We start from the raw sequence: 21,139 nt of genomic DNA on the forward strand, positions 1-21,139 counted from the left end.
TCGGTTGTCGCCTTCCCAGCCCTCTTCCCCACCATCCCCCCTCCCCGCTGGCCCCACTTTTCCAGATTACTCCTCAGTCATCCTCTCTCACCCCCACTCCGCCTACTTTCTCTCCAGCCTCCAGTGCGTCCCTCACATCACCACCACCCCCACTCCGCAATCTCTCGTTTCTGTGAACTCGTCTCTCAACCCTGCAGGCCTGAAAGAAGGTCACATACAGGCACTCTCGTACTCACACCCTACATGCCTCGCCCCAAACAAAACCCATGCACACAGTCCTTTGTTCCATTTCTTGGGCCACTTTCCCTGGCCCTTCCTCTTTCTCCGTCCTGGTTTGCTCCCCAAGAGTACGTTTCTGTCTCCCGGACGCTCCGGTCTCCTCCCCACCCCCACCCCCACCCCCACCCCACCTCTGATTTATTAGAGCTCCCGGTTCGGCGCAGATTCCTAGTTCTGCTCCATCCCACCCTCCCCTCCTATCCTCCCATCCACAGTGGGAGTGCTTGCGCCTGCTGCTCTTCTGCTCCAGTCTCAGCGCCCTGCCCGGTCCCCTAAACCCTCTTTCGCTCTCCGGGCTCTTCCTCCGGCCCCCGAGTCTCCGGCCTGCCGGCCTCACCTCCCTGCCCTGCCTCGCTTCTCGTCGCCCCTGCTCGCTCCCCCCGCGCTCGCCCGAACGCTGTGCTCGCTCCTTGAACGCCCGCCGCGCAGCCGGGCTCGGCCGCCCGCCCGCCCGCCACTGTGCAGTGGAGTTTGGTGGAATCTCTGCTGACGTCACGTCACTCCCCACACGGAGACCGAGCTGAGGGAAGAGAGAGGGATGAGAGCGAGGGAGGGGAGAGAGAGTGCGAGACCGAGAGAGAAAGCTGGAGAGGAGCAGAAAGAAACTGCCAGTGACGGCTAGGTTCCGGCGGCCGCCGCGCACCCGTGGACTCCCTCGGAACTTGGCACCCTCGGGAGCCCCGCAGTCCTCTCGGGCTTGGCTTTCCGGCGCTTGCGGTGCAGCCTGCGCCTCGGATCGCTGGAAGTCTCCCCGGGAAGCGGTGGGACGCGGAGACAGCAGCTCTCTCCCGGTAGCCGGTAAGTGGAGGCCGTCTCTTTCCGCAGGGATGTGAGATAATGCGAGTTTGGAAATTTGTTCCACTTTGGAGAATCTTCACCGTAGGTGATTTGTGGTTCTTGGGGCTGCCTTCCCCCCACCCCCCCCCCCCCGCCCCGAAGTAACTCAGTTGGCAAACAGACCTCGCAAAGCCCTGTTCCTCTCGTCCCCAGTCGCAGACACTAACAATCTATGGGGTTGCTGAAGTCGAGTGGGAAGCGAGACCACGGCTGGCATTTAAAACGAGGTATCTTCCCTTAAATCTCGGTGCCAACACTGCAGGGACAAATCCTCAGGCTGAGGATTAGCATTCTCAAGATAAAGGGCAGCGTACAAAGTTTCAGCTACTGGAAGATTAGCCCCTTTCCCATTGTTACCAATTGGAAAAAAGATTCCATCTTAACTGGCAGTTAGTGACCTCTCAGGCCCAAGCGAATTACCTGGGAACCAGGCCTGGATGCCAAGCTTACACAATTACTTCGGATTATAAATCCTTTAAATTGATCACCAGTCAACTCCAATCTTGCACTTCAGGAGATACATTTTAAATGGGTAGAGAGGAGAGGACTATTTTCCAACTGTCGAGTAAGAAAAAAATTATGATTCTAAATCTGAGAAATATGGTTCTCTTTTCATTCCAATTCAATGACTTTACTTTCCTAAATAATTCAGAAATCAAGCCACCATAGGGCAGTGTGATTTTTACTCCTTTTTGTGTGTGTATTATGTCTTAGTAAAGTAAACTAAATGGAAAAAAAAACTTTTACTATTCTGAATTAAAATAACACAGGCATTCATATATTCTAAAATATTTTTATGAAAACTAATCTGACTTACAGAGATTTCCTTGCAGTTCTTAGGCCATTAGTAAGAATTAAAGGTGGTTTTAATATAAGTTTGGAAGAAATTTATCTAAAATTCAAATACCAATTATGTCAAGGAAACAAAGCACCAGCACAGAATAGATGAGGATTTTTACTACTGTAACATAAAATAAGCGTACAAGGTTTTAATAATCAAACAGTCCCTAAAATGTGAATAGCTACTTCATTTATGGAATGTTTTACTTTACCTCAGCAAAACTACACTTAAATTATTCAGGTGCTTTGTTCCTCAAGTTGAGCATATTGTCTTCAAGTGTTCCTAAAGCATCAATATTAATTGGTTTAAAAGAAGGCTTAAACTGGTAAAATACAGAATTGTGTTAAGCAGTATTTTAATTTCCTTAAACGATTACCCACTGCAAATTAATTTAGTGGCTAATCTCCTTGATTTAGTTCATTTAAAACATATGTTCTTGTGCTGTTTATTTTTAAACTTTCCACTAAAGATTTTGTTACGGGGTAACAGAAAATGGAAAGGGGGGGAATGTAAAAGAATTTGGAATTATTAGAACTGTATTTTTTTCCTGCGATTTCCTCTTATGGCAATCATCAGAAATTACTTTTAAGAAAATTGTTTTATTTCTCAGGCTTTTACTGCTTGCTTTGGCCAGTGTGGTTCAGTATGCTTCATTAACTATGTGGTGCTTTTTAGCATACTCACAATAGAAAAGTCAAATTAGGCAAAACAAGATTGCCTGGCATATACGTTCAAACCAGGACTTGAACTTTTGGGGTGAGAACAACTTCCCATCAAGAAAAGTTGCGCATCTTAATTTGTGAGATTAGTGGTGGAGGCTGGCCCCTAAATCCTGCAGCCAAATTTGCCTAGTAAGACTTGTCTTGCTTGACAGGGCAAGTTTAAGGATCAGCAGGCAGGAATTGGAGGTTATTTTTAAAAACTATCTCCCTCAGTTATTTAGATTCAGTTCGTCCAGTAGGCCTGGTAATTATATGAAGAAAAAAAAATGCAGGTCTCACGGCTCATTTTGACTGCAAAATAAATCCCCAAGTCACAAGGACACTTAGGAGTGAGCTAAGGAACACGCCTTGACCTTCTTTTCAATCCTTAGAGCAGAGTTCTTGATTTGTTTTGTATTGCTTTGTTTGGCCTTCAGCACTGAAGCTTGGGAGTGGGGGGGGGGGGGAGAATGTGTAATAATTGGCTGACTTTAATATTGAGCGACCCCATCTTTTTCTTTTGTATATTTCATTTCTTAAAAAAATGAAAACTATTTGCAGTTACCATCTGCAATGCTTCGCCTACCCGCTAATAATGCAGCCAGTTCAGATGTTTAAAAAAAAAAAAAAAAAAAAAAAAAAAGATTATCGAATTGATGGTGACATGCAAATTTCCCCCGAAATTATCATAAGTAAACATTTGAAGTCTGGACTAATAAAATCCCATCTGTGTTACTTCATATCGAGTTAGTAGAAAGCTGTGATAATGAATTTTGTAATATCTCACGAACAGACATCTCAATCAGGGACTAATCCTGTGATTTTACTGCAGAATCACTAAATCTGGAGCCGCCAAACTGCTACTTCTGGGTCCCCGGGCCTGCAAGGATCGGCAGAGCCCCCGCCCACGTCCCAGCTAGCGGGTGGGGGGGAACCCCTGGACACCCACGCCGCGGCGCCGGGCAGCCCCTCCTCTAAGCGGCGACCTTGGCCAGAGGCTCCCGGGGCTCGGCTTGTTCCAGCAGAGGCCAAGGATCGGGGAAACACTACCCAGACTAGAGCCAGACCCGCAGCTCCCTGCCCCGCCTCTGCTCTTGCGCCAAAGGGGCAACGCCCGCTCCTCCCCTCTACCCTGGACCACAGAGAAGTGGGCCCTCCCGCCGCCGGCATACCCTGGTTAGCGTGGAGAGAGGCAGGCACCGAGATCCAAAGGGCCTGGGGAGCCCGAGACCTTCTTTCTTTCCTTCTGTCTTTAAAGCTGCCGCGGCTCTTCTACCCACCCGGACAGAGCCTCTCGCCACCCACCTCTCCCGGTTTGCCTGTGGCGGAAAAAGGGGGCGCGCGTTAAACGCTTGGCTCGCTGCGTTGTGGTTGGAATTTTGAAAAAGATTTGGTTTGCCGGGGTTGAATCGGGGCAGCCGTTCTCTGAGAGTTATTTCTACGTTCTCGCTGGGTAGAAAACCCTCCGGACTTTTGCCCCGTTCTCTTCTGTCTCACTCAGTCCACTTCGTTTCCCTCCTCTGCGATCTTAAATCTTAGTTTAGGGTAAATAAATGGCCGGGTGAGTATCTCCAGGGAAAAGTGTGGCTAAATATGGAAAAGTGGCTCCTGATGGATGAGAGGCCCGAAGCCAGCTCGCTCCTGGAGTACCCTAGGCCAAGAGCTTTGAGAGTCCCGTTCATTTCAGAATTACAGAAAATCGAGGAAAACCGCTGTCTAGGGCAGGTACAAGTTGAGTCTGATAGTCTACAAATGTTTACTTAGCGTCTACTGACCGAAAGTCCTGTGCTGAATGGTGGTCTTCCACACAACCTCTTACACAGAAAAGTCCTCTCCACTCACCCCCAAATTCTGTAGCTGCTAAGGTTGCCCCCGTGTTCAGACGGGCTCTTAACTCCTGACATAAACACCTTGAGAGTAGTTCCACAGCCTAAGTCCCCCAGGACATGATGGATTTATCCGTCGAGAGCCCCTGCGCCCATTCACCGCAACTCTGGAGGGAGATCACCCTCTTGGTAAACATTCAGTTGTTCTGGACCAGGGGCTAGGGTGGGGATGAGGCTGAGAAGCACGCCCGAAACCCAACCCAGAGTAGGCACTTAAGAGCGAGTTTGCAGTTGTCCGCCCTACAGGTAGCGTCCACTGAACCCTGCACGCTCGGAGACCCCGCTGCTTCTCACGACCCTCCTTCTCTTTTATTTTGCAGACAACGGGGAATGGAGACCAACTGCCGCAAACTAGTGTCGGCGTGTGTGCAATTAGGTAAGAACGCGCTTCTTCTGCCGGGGTCACTCGACGGGACACCGCACCATGCGAGGGCGGCAGGAGGGCACCGGTCCCTTGGCGAGGCGGCGGCGAGGGGCTCTTCCCAGAGAGACCAGCCGGGGCGGAAAGGGAATCAGAACCGGGACACCGGCAGCCTCTCCCGGGGGTAGGAACTGGGGGGTATGGATAGGGAGGGAGCCGCTCACCGCGTCCCGATGCCCGGGGCCTACTCCTCCCTCTGAGGGAGCCGCTGGCAGCCTGGGAGGCGCGGAAAGAATGTGCCGCCCTGCTCCGGGTTGCCAGAGGGTCCGGGAGACGCGAGTGACCTCCGCCCTTTCCTCTAACTGGGTCTTTGCTCTTTGTCCCTCTTTCTCTTCTTCGTCCTGCCTCCTACCCCCACCCCCAACACCCTCGCTTCTTTCCACCGCGGTCCGGGGCGTCTCTCTACCCGCTTGTGGGGCGGGCGCGCGCGGCCCAGGCGTGCAGCCGGCGGCCGTTGAATGCCTCTTCTCCAAAGACTCCGAAATCAAAAAGGTCGAGTTCACAGACTCTCCCGAGAGCCGGAAAGAGGCGGCCAGCAGCAAGCTCTTCCCGCGGCAGCATCCCGGCGCCACTGGTAAGGCCGGGAGCGAAGCGCAGGCCGCGCGCAGGTCACCCGCCTCTGGGCCTCTGGGCTTCGGGTACAGCGCACCGAGGCTAGGCCGCCAGACAGGCGCGCCTGCCCCTTGACTTAGACACTTGGCCCCTGTGTGGGACGGGAAGCAGCCGTCCCAGGGACGTTAATTCCTTTCCCCAAAATTATACTGCACTCCTGAGACCCAACACCTCTCCCTCTTGCTCTTTTTCGCTCTCTCCCTGTGGCCTCATCTCCTACGCACACCCCAACCTACCTCTGCGCCGCTAGCTGGCGTGGAAAAGTAGTCCAACAGCGACCTCTGTCGCCCGCCATGTCCCACTGCGTGTAGCACCACCAAGGGTGCTCTCCGCCCCGGCCTCTCTCAGCCTTGCCCCGCCCAGGCTTGTGCGCGCGGGGTTTGCCGCGGAGGGCATGCACCAGAGGCTTGCGTAGGGCGAAGATTCGCCTGGCCGGGAGTTGGAGGAGCTGACTAGAGCCCCGCAGAGCCTGAGGGCAGCGACTGTGCGCCGCAGCCAAGGGTGTAATGAAGTGTGCGCCCCTGTCGACGCGAACCTACCTGTTGTGCAGGTTGCAAGGCCTCGGGTTTTGGTGGTGTCGTTGCTTGATTAGCTGGTTTCACTGTGGACGAGTCAAGGGGCCCTGCTGCTCAAAGGCTTGTGTAAAAGCCAGAATGTCTCCAACTCACTGCACAGGCCTTTGCTAAACGGAAACTTGCCCTTTAGGTGTGTGTGTGTGTGCGCGCGCGCGTGTGCAAGCTTTCCCTTGGAATACATGAAAATTTCAAATTTAACAACTGTTCTATTCTCCGGGTTTTCCAGGCTACTGTAATAACAAGTGCCTAGCCTTAGGAAGTTGTTGACCTTTGATAGTGTGAGGAGATAAAGCCCCCCCACAGCCCTCGGCCCCTAACCCCCTCTTTCCGGATTAAAGTGTAAGGATACAAATGTAATGCGTGCCGGAGGGGGGCGAATTGGGACGCCCCGCCAAATAAACAAACCGTGTTGCTAAGAAGAAAACAAAGGCCCTGCATTCGTGCTTCCCGGTAAACCTGAGAAAATTATCATTTGCATAAGTAAAACTTCTAAAATGGTCGGGAGCGAAGCAGCCTGGCACTGCACACTATCGCGTGTCCTCCCGCTGGGCTAGTTAAACGCTCACTTGTCCGGGATTAACCCCATGGGGTTAAATGGGGCCGTGCAGAGATAACGTCGGGTGATTTCTGTCATTAAGATTGTGTTAAATTCTTCCTCTGTTTGATAATCGGTCGTAAAAAATAAATTATTAGACCGGAGTATGTTTGGGGTATGGTTAAAAATCAAGAACAGCGATGACTCCTGGAGAAATGTTTCGTGCGGGTTCCCGTCTGGCCAGACTAGGGGAGCTCCCCAATCTCGCTTCGCGCGGGGCGGGCTGACAATCGCCCAGCGGAAGCTGACGTTTCCCGATGCGTTGGGAGCCGGAGAGCTGCCTAACGTCTCTTATCCCCACCCCAACCCAGGGCTCCTAGACCTCAGGAATGGTTTCTGAGGACAGGTGGTCTCCATGGGAGCCCGTCCGAGGGGAAGCTAGAGATGGGATGGGAGCCTCTTAACGTGGGCAAGAAGCCGTGGTCAGCCGGGGAGTCCTTTCTGTTCCTGTCACAGTTGCCACTGGGCATCCACTTTTGATAATTAGTAGATAAATAAAGAACTAGAAATAATGAAGGACTGTTTCCTTACCCATTAACTTTCAGGTCCGGATTATTCTAGTGCACTGATCCTCCACATTGGCAACAATCTGTTTTCTACCTTTTGGACAGAAGAGGAAAATTGCTGCCTAAACACGTTTAATACCATTAATTAAGGAGAGGCATGCGATAGGGAGAAATGCTGAAAATCTTGATTTTATTGGCTTTTAGGGATGTAATAGACAAAAAAAAAATGTCACACATGAGTAAGCAAAACTACAGTGCCTCCAAGGAAGGTTGCCAGAGTCCCCTTTACTAAATATAAGTAAATTTAATTTATGTCATATGCAAACCCCTGGCCACAGCCTGCTTTGAAAAGAAAGATTTTTCTCCCTTTTTTGATAGCTTTTTTTTTCTTTCAGAAAGAAAAAAAAATGTTTACAATGGCATGTCTTTTTTCAAAAGGGGCCATGGTACTTTATTATTGGCACTACCCTCTCCTCAACCCCTCCAAAACACCGTGTCTTCGTTAAAGACTGAAAACAGTCCCCAAGTAGACAAGGTTAACCTCTGGAAGGCTGGGACTCTTGCGTTCCTTTCCAAGCGAATCTTTGTCCCCTTGATACCCATTGGGCTGGCCCACGGCCTGGCTCAAACCCTGAAGCAGGTGGAGTAGGAGGTCGGCTGGAGACCCCTAAATCCAGGGGTTTGAGAGAGTGTAGAAAAAGGACTGGCTAGGCATCCAAGTGGAGGCGGGAAGAGTTGGCAAGTTTAGCTGTAACCCAGAAAGAAGGCTCAGAGGTCTGCTGAGAACGTCCCCCTAGAACAGAGATCCTTGACTTCCTTGCTTTGAGTGTCCCCCCAAAAAAGCCTGCTTGCTGAATTCAGAAAGCGCTCTTGACCTTCAGGAAGGCGGGTGGGGGGAACGATCCTCCCTTGTCTGTAACCCTTAAAGTTTCGGGGCGGTGGCTCTGGATTCCGGGCTGAAATCGGACAGAGCTGCCGCCCCGCGGTCGGGGTGCCTAGCTTCGGTGACCAGACTTGGGCGGGTACCTTCTCCAGAGACGCCATTAATTTTTAAGTAGCCTTGGCTAAATGGGTGAGCTGAAAGAGTCTCACCAAGGTCTCTGGCGTGTGCCGACGTCCTTCCCTTGGGAGGGGGACCCCAAGGCCCCTTGGGGCGCCCCCAGCCGAGACACACTCTCTCAGTGGCAGCTTGGCCCCAGTCTTCTTCAGAGAACCCGGGGTAACCCCCCGCCGCCTTGGCGGCAGCAAACCCTTCATTCATTCAATCAGCAAATGTTTGCCGAGCACATACTACGTGGATTCCTAATGTACCCCCTGAAAGCAAATAAGCCGGTTTCCCTTCACCGTTATGAAGCAGCTTTAATGTTAACAAGGAACTAGCTAGAGCAGGTTCAGACCATCTCTTGCAAAACGCGATGTGGTGGTACCTGCGTCTGTGCTTGGGGCCTGAGCGTTGTTAGAAAGAAAGGGGATGCTTAGAAGGGTAGAGGGCCATTGGTGAGGCCCGGGGTAAGGGACAGGGGCTTGCAGAACGGGCAGGAGGTCCGAGGAAGAAGCCAGGAGAGAGGGGAACAGGGTTAAGGAGAGGGATTTCCATTTTCTTTTCTACCACCCCTGCCTCCCCACCCCATCCTACTCCACCCGCCACCGAGTCTAGCTTATTGTCAGCAGCTGCCTCTGCCTTTTGTGGGTTTTTTTCCCCGTCAGGGGAAATTGTACCAGTTGTGCAATAGGTAGTCACTCCCTGTGGATCCCCGCCCGCAGAGGTAGTCTTTTTACAGGTCGTGTTCCTTGCTACTGACACCAAGTGCGCTCAAAGTTTCATAAGCCTGGTTGGGTTGTTATTCCAAACCGCCTGCTGTTAATATATGCAGCAGTTGTTAGAGCGACTCGGAGGGAAAAGGAAATGTATAACGAAAGCTTATTCGTGAGCAGGAATATACTAATGGAACAATCTGATGTCTTCTTAATCCTATGTAAAAAGCTTTGTCGTCTTCCTAATATTGACTGAATGGGTAATTAATGGCTCTTCATCTAGGCGAATACCCTGTAATCCAAAGATAGGCAAAAGACAACAAGCCCAAGGTAGAAGACAAAAGGCCCAACTGTGGCCGCCACCCCCCTCCCCCACCAGGGACTCCAAATAGCAAAGTTTCTTTTCTGGAGAAAAGGGCAGAAGTGGGAGAATACAGGTACCTTTCCTAGGCTGGGCTTAACCACTGAATCTGGTCACCCAGCTCAGTTCTCCACTACTCCATTTGCCCCCACCAGTCCTCTCTGCATTTCTTCTCAGTTCCTCTAGGAAGTCACCCTCGTTTGGATCCTGACCAGAACCTTTTCTTCCCCAAAGCCCCCATCTTTCATTTGGGGAAGTGATTGATAACAGAGGACCAATACACAAGGTCCTCAAAAGGCTCAGGCAGAGGATTGAGCTCCTTCTGATCCAGGTGGAGACTCCTTTCTTTTACAACCTAAGGCAGAGTCTGTGCAGACTTAGATAGTTGAGAGGGGTGGGAAGAAATTAATGGAAGGAGAATGAGCAGCAGAATTGGGTATATGTGTTAAATAGTGATCAGGAGCAGTGGAGTCGACTTCCTTGTGAGGATCTGACATGAAGAGTACCCAAAATTTTTCCACCATGTTTTTAACAGGATGGCATTTTAATTTAAACCTTTAGAAGTAATATATTACTTGGGTTACTACGATGAGGTGGGTTCCTTTTTTTTTTTTTTTTTTTGTCAGCTGACAGCTTTTAAAATATTATTTCGCTAGGGAAATAAAAGCTTCATCTCAGATTATAGGTGGGTATTTTTGGATTTATGTGATTTATGGTCACCATGACAACTAATGCTGAATGTTAGCTACCAGCATGTCTGGGAGAGGGAAGACAGAAAGAAGGGAGAGCAAGAGAAATAGAAAAGGGAAACAGACATGAGCTAGAGAGGAGAAATGGAGAAAAGAGAAAAAGGCGAGTTTTAATCCAATTTTTAAAAGTGACTTTAGTTAGTACCTTTCCAGTTCTCTCTGGACCTGGATATTAGTGTCTATCTCATTTTCATCCCCCCCCCCCCCCCCCGCCTTTGCTAAGACATATTTATACCACTCTACTTTTACTAGTTTTCTGGGATTAAACGTTCTCGGAATAAACCTGTTGTGTTAACAAACTAACGTGAAAAGGCATTGTAGCACGTGAGTTTAATGATTTCAGCAGCATCCCCCACCAGTCCTGACTCTGCTAATCCCCGATTTTCTCTTCACCTGCTAGTGTGGGGGTGCCTCTCCCACCCCGACACTGAGCACCCCCAGCTAGTTACTCCGAAGCTCAAGTGTGAGACTAAAATATGGGTGCCGTTGGCAGACACCCAGAGAATGTAGGTGCTGCTCAGTACGTGCACAGACTTTGATTCAGAAAACAATCTGCCCCTTTTTACAAACCAGCACTTTTTAAATCCATTTAGAGAATGGGGTAGGAGGGGATCAACCACAGTAACGTTTAAATGTCTGGGTGCTTCCGCTACGTGCCTGGAGCACGGGGTACAGAGAAGGGGGCCTCTCCAGATTGGTTTGTGTGCGGAGAAAAGGCAGGCAGAAGAAGAAGGAGGGGAGGAAGGGCCACTTCTTGAGCGGGGTGCAAGGTCTCCATCTGACCTCTGCGCCTTATACCACACGCGCACGCACACACACTCACGCCTGTCACGTGGCTCTGAGCTGAGTCTGGGCCGCCTCGGCCTTGAACTGGCCTGGGCCAGAGCAAGACTCCCACCCCTCTAAGGCCTGACAGCCAGCGCAGGGAGACATCTAATGAGCGATCTTACAGGTGAGCTTTGAAGACAGATTCCACCCCACCCCCCAAAAAAAGTTGTGGATTGCTTGGTTGGATTGAAGTCCATACTTGGACCCCGCATCCCAGACTTTGGAAGCATAACCCAACCAATCTCCTCGCGAAGGCCAGAGGGGCTTTGCGCAACTAACACTAAAGAGTGTGAAATTAAATAAGACCTTAAGACTGGTAATCGGTGGCAAATACCAGCAGCTCAAAACACGCCTGACCCCGTGTCACACATTTCCCTCCTCAAGGGTCTGGCTTTGCAAGAATAAGCAAAGAAAACCCAACTGAGACAATTCTTGAATGTCTTCGGACTTGAAAACCTAAACCCGCACTGGGCTTCCCTTCCCCCCACCCCTGCCCTCCATTGGGGCCTTGCAGCACCTCCAGCTTCCCTGAACTGACCATCCTGATATTTCTCTGGATTGGAAATTTCTGTGATGGAGGCTGAAGTCATAGTGATTTCTAGAACCAGTTAAAGAAGACTGTGCAGAGGTGGGGGGTGCAGAGGTAGTGCTCAACCTGCAAAATACATAGGATTGCTTTCAACCCCTTCCTTATCTATACTACCAATATCTGTGCACCCACAATATTAAGTGGATTAAGTTTTTGTAGACTAAGTCTCCTAAATTGCTGACCATCATCACCACTGTTTTCATTGAAAAGTGTTTGTTTGTTTGTTTGGGGTTTTTTTTGTTTGTTTGTTTCTTTTGTTTTTGGGTTTGTTTTTTGTTTGGTTTTTTTTGGGGGGGGGTCCTATTACTCACTTGCTTTTCTCCATCTAGACTTTTCATGTTGGTGTGCTCCCACCATCCATGGAACTGGGTCTGAGAAGGGGGTCAGCCGATCTCACCATGTGTGAAGTGATTAGGAGATTAGGAGAGAGTTAAACTCTGGTTGGAAAAATGCAAAGAAATGCCTTACTGGCTCAGCTGAGTTGGGGGGGGGGTATATATTTCATATGTGCATTATCTAGATAGATGGTAGATAGATACATAGACATGGTTATGTTATGTTTTTTTTTTTTATTTACTTTAACCAGATATCTCCAGATAATTGTCTTTATTCTCCACTTGACTTTGCAGTGGATAGGTACAGTTTAAGATTCCTCATCTTTTTAGGCTTTTAGGCTGCCTGAAGATCACCAGCATTTCCAACCTCTACTACCCTTTAGCACTATGTTGAGCTGTCACTCGCCCTGGGGTTTTTCAGCCGCTTTGGAAGCTGGTTTAGAGACTACGTCTTCCCGTTTGTGTACCTGCCCTGATGAGAGTTGTTAGTCAACAGAGCCACCGAGTTTAAATCAAAATTCTGTGGGTTTAATGAGAGATGAGCTTAGAAATCTATATGTTTCTGTGGAGCTCCTCAGCTCTCCTGAGTAAGGAGTTGTGAGAAACACCCAAAGCCTCCACCAAAAATTGCCTCTCCGGGGTTTGAATCTCAAAGAAACTAATACCAAGAAAGAAAGTATACTCACTATAGTTTATCATTTGTTCATATGATGGAATCTCTTCATGAAATTAAGCTTTATGGGGGTGTTATTTTGGGGACTGGAGCTATACTGAGGTTTAAAAAAAGAAACTGGAATATGATTAGTAAACACATTGGGCAGAAAAGAGCTGAATTCATATTGACTTAGTTATAGGTCATCGGCTGGCAGTGCAATGGGAGGAAATATTTACTTTACACATACACTTTATGATCTTGGGGGAATTAGAGGAAATTCAATAAGAAAACGGCTAGAAACATTTAAAACCCTTATTTAAAAGACTTAAGCAAATTAGAGTCTTATCAGATTAAAAACCACTACAAATGTAAGAGCATTGTCTTCGGTGAAACGCTGTGGGGTCTGAGGAGATTCTCCGCCAAATCTCAGGGATAAAATGCGTCATTTAAGCACCAGATAATGAGCAGAATGTAAATTAATTTAACCTTCTTTACCAACAGGCTGCTGGTGTAATATGTATAATTTAGTGATAAGATTGCAGGACCTAATATAGCTGGATGTATGAGCCTCAGCTAATGCAGACTTGTCACATGAGGATGTGTTCTGCTCTGAGCAGGTGTATGTATGCTTGGAATGCGGTGAACTGGAATAAAAGGTTAAAACTAGAAATGCTGCTTTAAAGCTTACTATAAAGAAAATTTCTCCTTTCAGCTAAATTTTTCTTAAAGTGGGATGATACTTCTGGGTAGAAACTGAAGAACAAATGTCATTTGCTTCTTTGGATAGCTCTCAAGCATGTTTAAAATGGGGGAGGAGTTGCAGATAGGGTTTGGCAGAGAGAGCCCGGCAAAGTAGAGACACATAGGTTACAAACATAATTTGCAGTCTGCCTCATCCACTCTGCCCCAGACTGAGTAAGTTTCCCAATCTTGTGAACAAGGAGAACAAGGACAAGGAGGGAGTTTTCTGAAGATACCTCATACTGATGTTACAAATCATTGACTGTAATGTCAAACAAATACACATTCAGGGATGATAACACTAACTCCACAATAAAGCAATCACCAATGCAGAAACCCAGAAGAGATTAGTTTCTGCTCTCCCCATGACCTAAGTAAGCAAAGGACAAAAGGACTTTCAAAAGTTATTTTGAATGATACGTTTGTATTTCTTTAATTCCTTTGGAAATTAATTTTTTTTTTTTTTTTGGAAATAGTGTTGTAAAGAGTTGTATGTCCCCAAGGTGTTTCTTTTTTCTTTTTTAAAAAATAAATAAATAAAGCTTTGGTTTTTCTGAGCTGAGTGTTCTCCTAGCTTTTGCCCTTCGCCCCCATTCTACTGCCTCTGCCTGCTTGGACTTTAAAGATTCAGCAGCCTTGAGTTCTCTAGGAAAAGAAAATGACTTAAAAAAATATCCTTGAAAGTGGTTATTTGGCAACATTCTTAATTGTATGGAAATTCATTAAAGCACATTTTATATATAATTAGCTCAAGGTTGTTGATTCTGCAGGCTTTATGGATTTGAATCTGATTGATAATAAAGTAAACAAGAGAGTCGAATTTAAAGCGGGCTCTCTCTAGGGTTAGGACAAGCTTAATACAGTGTACAAGGAATTTGAAAGATCTTGGATATGTGTCTTAATCAACGCTAAGTAGAATGGATAAGCTTTCAGCATTTTGAAAATGCTGGGTTAGGGTTTCTATTCTATTGTGTATTTTCTGTCTGGGGTCTAATAAGCATTACAGAGAACGTGATCTGAGGCGACTTTTTATTCTTGTATAAATCCAGAGTGAACCGCCAAACAGTTGTTCGTTTAAAGTCAAGGTAATTTTCTTTTGACGGGTCCATTTGCTTCTCGATTTCTAATTTATTAGCCGGCCTTCTCAGGGCTTTGTCTTCTTTGCAATTAAAATAAAGCTTCTTCAGATTAGCGCAGCATTCACTTGACAGGCTGTTTGGAAAATTTAAGATCGGAGAGGTGATGTGTTGCTGTTTTTCAATTTTTTCTGGTTTTAAGTAGCATACCCCCTTTCCACACAAGGGGGATAAAAAGGCATCTCTCGATTGGAAATGGATGTAGTGAGATACAAAAAGGAAGGGGTGCGAGCCATGTTGATCCTTGTACCTTTCAGCTCTGGACCTTTCCGCTCCTTTCTCCCGAGCCTCTTACTCCCAGCCTCATCTCTCCGCCTCCCCGCCTGAACTAAAAGCAAGATCTTCTTCGGCTGGGCCGGAGCAGAATTCCCGGGAGCCGGCCGGTGTAGACTTGGTGGGCACAGTGAGGTATTAGCCCAGCCCCGCACAGCTGATAGGTGCAGACAGGGCTGTCCCTCCGCCGGGGCTCGGGGCCTTCTGATTGGTGCGGAGCCACGTCACTCCCGCTGGGCGAAGGGTCTGGGAGGAGGCGGAGGCGGGGAGCGTTGGGAGGGCCGCGGCAAAGTGACGTCTGGGCACCAGGAAGCCCGCCTCTGGTTTTAAGATGTTAGGCCAACAGGGAAGCTCGGAGCCGCAGAGCTGGTCCGTCGCTCGCCTGGGTGCCGGGAGCTGAGCTGCTGCGAGGCCGCGCTCGAGCTCGACGGCCCGAGGGGGGTGTGCGTGTGCGTGCCACGGAGGGTGCGCCCAGAGGCCCGCGTCGCTGCCGCAGCCGCTGTCGCCGCTGCGGGGGATCTAATATCAGCTACCTGTCCCTGTCACTCTTGACACTTTGCTGTCAGGGCTGCCGCGCGGGGGGCGGGCAGAGCGCGATCGCCGTTAGCTTTCCTTATTGGAGGGGTACGTGGGGGAGGGAGGGAGGGAAGAAAGGGGTCTTTGCCCACTCTTGTTTCGCTTTGGAGCTTGGAAGCCTGCTATCCAAAGACGCTCCGAGCTGCGCCCGCCTACTTACATCCCCATGTCTCCGTTTGCCCGCTGACTTTCCGCCGCCGGACCCTAAGGCTTGAGCCTTCCGAAGGAGACGGGGGCCGCTCGGTTCAAAAAGACTCAGCAGGGATTGTGCTCCCTGGCTTTGCCCGCGGCGGCCACAGCGCGGAAACTCTGCGCGTGTAGTGCCAAGCGGAGCAGGCGGCGGCGGCCACGGGGCTACGGCCGGGCGGCAGCCCAGGACTTGTAGGGCGGCGCGCTCCTTCGTCCATGAACTGCATGAAAGGCCCGCTGCACTTGGAGCACAGAGCAGTAGGGACCAAGCTGTTGGCCGCCTCCTCGTCTTCCTCCTGTCACCATCCCCAGCCGCTGGCCATGGCTTCGGTACTGGCTCCCGGTCAGACCCGCTCCCTGGACTCTTCCAAGCACAGGCTGGAGGTGCACACCATCTCTGACACCTCCAGCCCCGAGGCCGCAGGTAAGGCGCCGCGCGGCCCCGCGGACACCGGGGTCCAGCCGCCCCTCGCCGCTGGGCTCTTCCCGCCCGCAAGGAAGTCGACCCCTCCAGGGGGAGGCGTAGTGGGAGTGGTCGTTTAGTTTGCCTCCCGCAGAACTTCCGGAGCCGGGATTCTTTTGGCCCCGAGTTTCTTTCGCCCTACCTCGACCGCCCCGCCGGGGTGGGGCGAACTGCGCGAGCCATTCCCTGCCCTATTCCTATCCTGGCCTCCCTATGTTTGTTTTCTGGGTCACAAAAATCCCAGCATCTCCATTCGAAGACGTTCAGAAGCCACCACCCCTGACTCCCCAACCCAGAGTCTGTTCTCTCCGCTTTCCGCTCCCGAAAAGCTCCGCTTGTTAGAAAAGTATTTCTGAAACGATGCCGCAGAAGAGGCGGTATTTCTAAAGGGTAGAGGAACTTGGGTGGGTCACCGAATCCCAAAGTCTACCTTTACTAGTCTCCTGAAACCGCATGGAGATCTGTGGGGGTCTGAAAAATGCGCGCGTGTAGGTGTCCGGAAAAAATTTGGTGTGTCTGCGCAGAAGAGTATAAATATACTTGAAAGAGGCTGTAAAAATGAATGTGCCTTCACAGTGAGATAAACATGTAAATAAAACGTGCGGCGCTGGGGGAGGGGAGGAGATGGGGCGCTCACACCCACACTCACGTCTGCACGCCCCACAGTCGCAGCGCTCGCCGCGGCCCGGAGAGGCCGCTCGCACACTCCTCCCCTGCCTGGCAGCCCATCGCTTCCGCGGCCTCTGCAGCCCGGTCCATTTGGAGTTCACGGGTAGCAGGTGGGACTTGCTGACGGGAACCTCTCTGTGTTTCGTTTTCAGAAAAAGATAAGAGCCAGCAGGGAAAGAATGAGGACGTGGGCCCCGAAGACCCGTCCAAGAAGAAGCGGCAACGGCGCCAGCGCACTCACTTCACCAGCCAGCAGCTGCAGGAACTGGAGGCCACTTTCCAGAGGAACCGCTACCCGGACATGTCCACGCGCGAAGAGATCGCCGTGTGGACCAACCTTACGGAAGCCCGAGTCCGGGTAGGACCCCTCACGGAGCCTGGGAAGGCTAGGGAGGAAGGCATTGTAGAAATGCGGGCCACTTAGAACCGGAGGGAGTGTGGAAGGCAGTCTCCCGAAAGGCACGGTGTGCCTTCGCACAGGCAGAAGGCCTCTCCGCAGCCCCAGTCGCGAGGTTACAGCTCCCCCTTACAGACCAGCGGTTGCAGGCCCGGCGCAGGCTCCGCGAGCGGCACCCGCTCACTGCCCCGCTACCCTGAGTCCTTTCGGAACTGGGCCGCGTGGCATTCCCCTGCATAGGGCATTGTGTTCCCGGCTTGCGGTCGCCGGAAGAGTGCTAATAAAATCCCTCCCAGGCCAGGAGCCGAGAACAGGCTCCAACCTGTGCGCCTTTTACAAGGAAAACCCACCGGAGACAAGCAAGGCTTGGCCCTCCTAGGGAAACTTTCTCCCCCCAGGCTCGCCCGGCCCTTTCTCTCTACTCGGCTCATCCTCCTTACACAGTCTTTTCGGTTTTCGGCCATTCAGGTTTCTCCCACACCCTATCCCTTAGTTTTGTGATACACGGAAGCATTTTGACACACAACTACTATCCTGCTAGTCCTCTTAGAAAGAAAAAAGAAGAAAGACTTTTTGGTTTGGTTTATTTATCTTTCTCAGGAGATTGTTATTCACACCCTTCTTCCCAATGATAATAGTTTTATTTTTTAAAGGTGGGGGGGGCTTACCTTTGTAGCAAATCTGTACTTTATGGATTGGCAAAAGTGAAGTTAAATAAATTACCCGGTAGCAACATCCTGGTTTATGCTGGTCAGTGGAAAACTCCAAATGTGTTAGGATTCTGGAAGCAGAAACACCCATAGCAAGATCCAGAGGCTTTGCTGTTAAAAACAAAAACAAAACAATTCTGGATAGAAAAATAGAGCCTCCAGTTAAAGCAGAGATGAAAGAACAATAAGATGGCAATAATGATGAAAAGAATAAAGACCAAAATGCATTCCCAAAGCAGAGGGAAGGAAGGTACTCTCTGGGTTGCATTTGTGTAGGGTATGAGGCTTTGCTGGTGGATAAGAGCCGGGATGAAGTTGGAGATGGTTTTAGTTTAACTGCACAGAGCTAGAGCTCTGACTCTGGCCGCGTGGTTTTGAGCAAGGTCAGGCTTTGATTAGCCCTCCCGTGCATCAGGGGAACGGGCCTTGCACGTACTCTTCTTGCCTGAGCAAAGTTTACACGGCCTAGGGTAGAAATTAAAACTAATTAAAATAAAAACACAATCAGTGGGTTCTCTGGAATCCTTCTGAAAAGACCTCTCCCACCCCTCCAGCTTTCCAGGAGTCTCTCCCAAGTCCCCCACCTCTACCACGCTGGGCTGTCGCTCCTTCTGGCTGCCTCCTTCCAGGCCCGCTGTGTGTCCAGCCAAGTGGGAGTGAAGCGTGCTTTTTTATAGCAGTCGGGTGCAAAGAGGAAGGAGGATAAAAAGGAAATCGAGAATGAAAGGGAAAAGGGGGGGAAAAGAGCGGATTAGGCGTCTGGGCCCGGCTGAGATGTGTAATGTGAAACATCACCGATGTCAGCTCTGAAATCTGGGGCCAGGCCTCGCTCCAATACACAAAAGCCGCAGTCTGCGGCGACGGGCGGGTCCGATGTGGATTGAGAGAAGGGTTGCGTAGGGGCCACCGGACGCCGGGTGGGGGCTGACGGGCCAGGCGACGGCTTGCAAAGCCAAGCAAACCCGCTGGGCCCGGCGGGAGCAGTGCTGGCAGCCGGGGCCTATACTGGAGAGGGTGGAGGATGAGTAGGAGCGGAGGAAGGGAGGGGGAGGTTGCAGAGTGACCCATTCTGGGTTCCCAGAGATTTACAAGCCAAGCTTTTGGAGTTTAGGAGACTGAAGGCCTTTTGCTTTTTAATTCGCTATTTTGCTAGGCGAGGATAGGGGTCGCGGCCTGGCGCCAGTTGTGAGAACGAGTTCTGTGGTGTGGGGGCTGCAGGGAAGGTCTGAGACTGGAGGGAGGAGCTGTGCAAGAGAGTGCGGGCCTCTGGTGCCCTCTTAGCCACTAGTCCTGTGCCTGTGTCTGTGGCATAGCCACTGTGTCTGTGGCTTTGGAATGGAAGCAAGTTTGCAAGGTGGCAGGGTAAGAGTTGGGCAGAAAACCTGCTGCCCCGCGTTTATTTTACAGTAAGTGAGTTTGGATCCTGAGGAGGGCCTGGGTTAGTGAACAAGCCGTCCACAGGCTGCCAGGCGTTGGACTGGGGTTTGTGGCGCAGTTCAGAGCCTGGGCCTCAGCCAGCCAGGCCCCCCTCGCTTTAGACGCGGTTCAGGCAGCTCCCGCCCGCGGGACGGTGGGGGTTGGGGGAAATTATGGTGTGTGTGTGTGTGTGTGTGTGTGTGTGTGTGTGTGTGTGTGTGCGTGCGCGCGCGCGCACGCGCGCACGCGCGCGCTGGACATGGGTGGCCTGTGGTGCTTTCTGTGATCAAGGTTTTACTAATCCGATCTGTGGCATCTGTTTGCTCCTTTGCCGTCCACCCCCAGGTTTGGTTCAAGAATCGCCGGGCCAAATGGAGAAAGCGGGAGCGCAACCAGCAGGCTGAGCTGTGCAAGAATGGCTTTGGGCCGCAATTCAACGGGCTTATGCAGCCCTATGACGACATGTACCCGGGCTATTCCTACAACAACTGGGCCGCCAAGGGTCTCACGTCAGCCTCCCTGTCCACCAAGAGCTTCCCTTTCTTCAACTCTATGAACGTCAACCCTCTGTCGTCGCAGAGCATGTTCTCCCCGCCCAATTCCATCTCCTCCATGAGCATGTCGTCCAGCATGGTGCCCTCAGCCGTGACCGGCGTTCCGGGCTCCAGCCTCAACAGCCTGAATAACTTGAACAACCTGAGCAGCCCGTCGCTGAATTCCGCGGTGCCGACGCCCGCCTGTCCTTACGCGCCGCCGACTCCTCCGTACGTTTACAGGGACACGTGTAACTCGAGCCTGGCCAGCCTGAGACTGAAAGCGAAGCAGCACTCCAGCTTCGGCTACGCCAGCGTGCAGAACCCGGCGTCCAACCTGAGTGCTTGCCAGTACGCCGTGGACAGGCCAGTGTGAGCCCCAACCACAGCACCGGGATCCTAGGACCGTGCCGGATGGGGCAATGCTGCCCTTGAAAGACTGGGAATTACGCTAGAAGGTCGTGGGCACTAAAGAAAAGGAGAGAAAGAGAAGATATAAAGAGAAAAGGAAACCACTGAATTAAAGAGAGCTCCTTTGATTTCAAAGGAATTTCCTCAGTGTCTGACATCTTTCACTAAAAGTATTTCCAACAGTTGCAAGGACATACACAAATGTTTGACTGGATATGACATTTTAACATTACTATAAGCTTGTTATTTTTTAAGTTTAGCATTGTTAACATTAAAATGACTGAAAGGATGTATATATATCGAAATGTCAAATTAATTTTATAAAAAGCAGTTGTTAGTACTCTCACAACAGTGTTTTTAAAGGTTAGGCTTTAAAATAAAGCATGTTATACAGAAGCGATTAGGATTTTTCGCTTGTGAGCAAAGGAATGTATATACTAAATGCCACACTGTATGTTTCTAACATATTATTATTATAAAAATGTGTGAATATCAGTTTTAGAATAGTTTCTCTGGTGGATGCAATGATGTTTCTGAAACTGCTATGTACAACCTACCCTGTGTATAACATTTCGTACAATATTATTGTTTTACTTTTCAGCAAATATGAAAAAAATGTGTTTTATTTCATGGGAGTAAAATATACTACGTACAAATTGGTCTGGATTCTTTCTGCCCTCCTCTGTCACCTGGCCAGGGTCTCTCAGTCGTTGCTTCCTAAACAAACCAGTTTTCCTCTGCCCGCCTAGTTAAACACACAAGGCAGCAGGCCTTATTTAAATTTGGTAGAAATAAATTATAGTCATTCATCAAAAATGAAAAAGAAAAAAGAAAAGCCACTCCCAGGGGGGAAAAAAAAAAGCCTGTAAAGTCTGGTCTTGTCTCCCAGATTTTTCTTTGGCTTAAACCCAGAGGATTCCATTATTGCTAGGAAATAATATAAGAGAGAAAGAAGAAAGGAGAAAGAAATTTAGAAAGTATGCCAGCTTTCAATGACTCTCAAATTTGGTGGGGGTGGGAGGGCGGTTCTACACATCCGGTAAATTGTTCTGGAGAAGCATGTGTGTATGTATACATGTACAGTTTATATACATTCCTCT

At 49.9% G+C, this 21,139-nt stretch overlaps 1 protein-coding gene across 6 annotated transcripts; it reads left to right on the top strand.

Annotated features, from left to right (window-relative positions):
• Positions 1-23: 23 nt before the first annotated feature.
• On the top strand, positions 24-20,699 carry PITX2 (paired like homeodomain 2). 6 transcript variants are annotated; one of them, XM_019417662.2, is made up of 5 exons: positions 24-1,077; positions 4,865-4,920; positions 5,402-5,539; positions 16,725-16,930; positions 19,441-20,699. In XM_019417662.2, exons 2-5 carry the CDS (start codon positions 4,875-4,877, stop codon positions 20,002-20,004), a joined length of 954 nt encoding a protein of 317 aa, XP_019273207.1. In that variant the 5' UTR covers positions 24-1,077; positions 4,865-4,874; the 3' UTR covers positions 20,005-20,699. The 6 variants fall into 6 exon arrangements, with proteins under 6 accessions (XP_019273207.1, XP_019273224.1, XP_019273200.1 ...); XM_019417655.2 differs by lacking the exon at positions 24-1,077 and adding an exon at positions 3,597-4,219; XM_019417673.2 differs by lacking the exon at positions 24-1,077 and adding an exon at positions 4,657-4,673.
• Positions 20,700-21,139: the final 440 nt, after the last annotated feature.

Source organism: Panthera pardus, unplaced genomic scaffold (genome assembly GCF_024362965.1).
Source record: "Panthera pardus isolate Hobbes unplaced genomic scaffold, ASM2436296v1 HiC_scaffold_13, whole genome shotgun sequence".
NCBI lineage: Eukaryota > Metazoa > Chordata > Mammalia > Carnivora > Felidae > Panthera > Panthera pardus.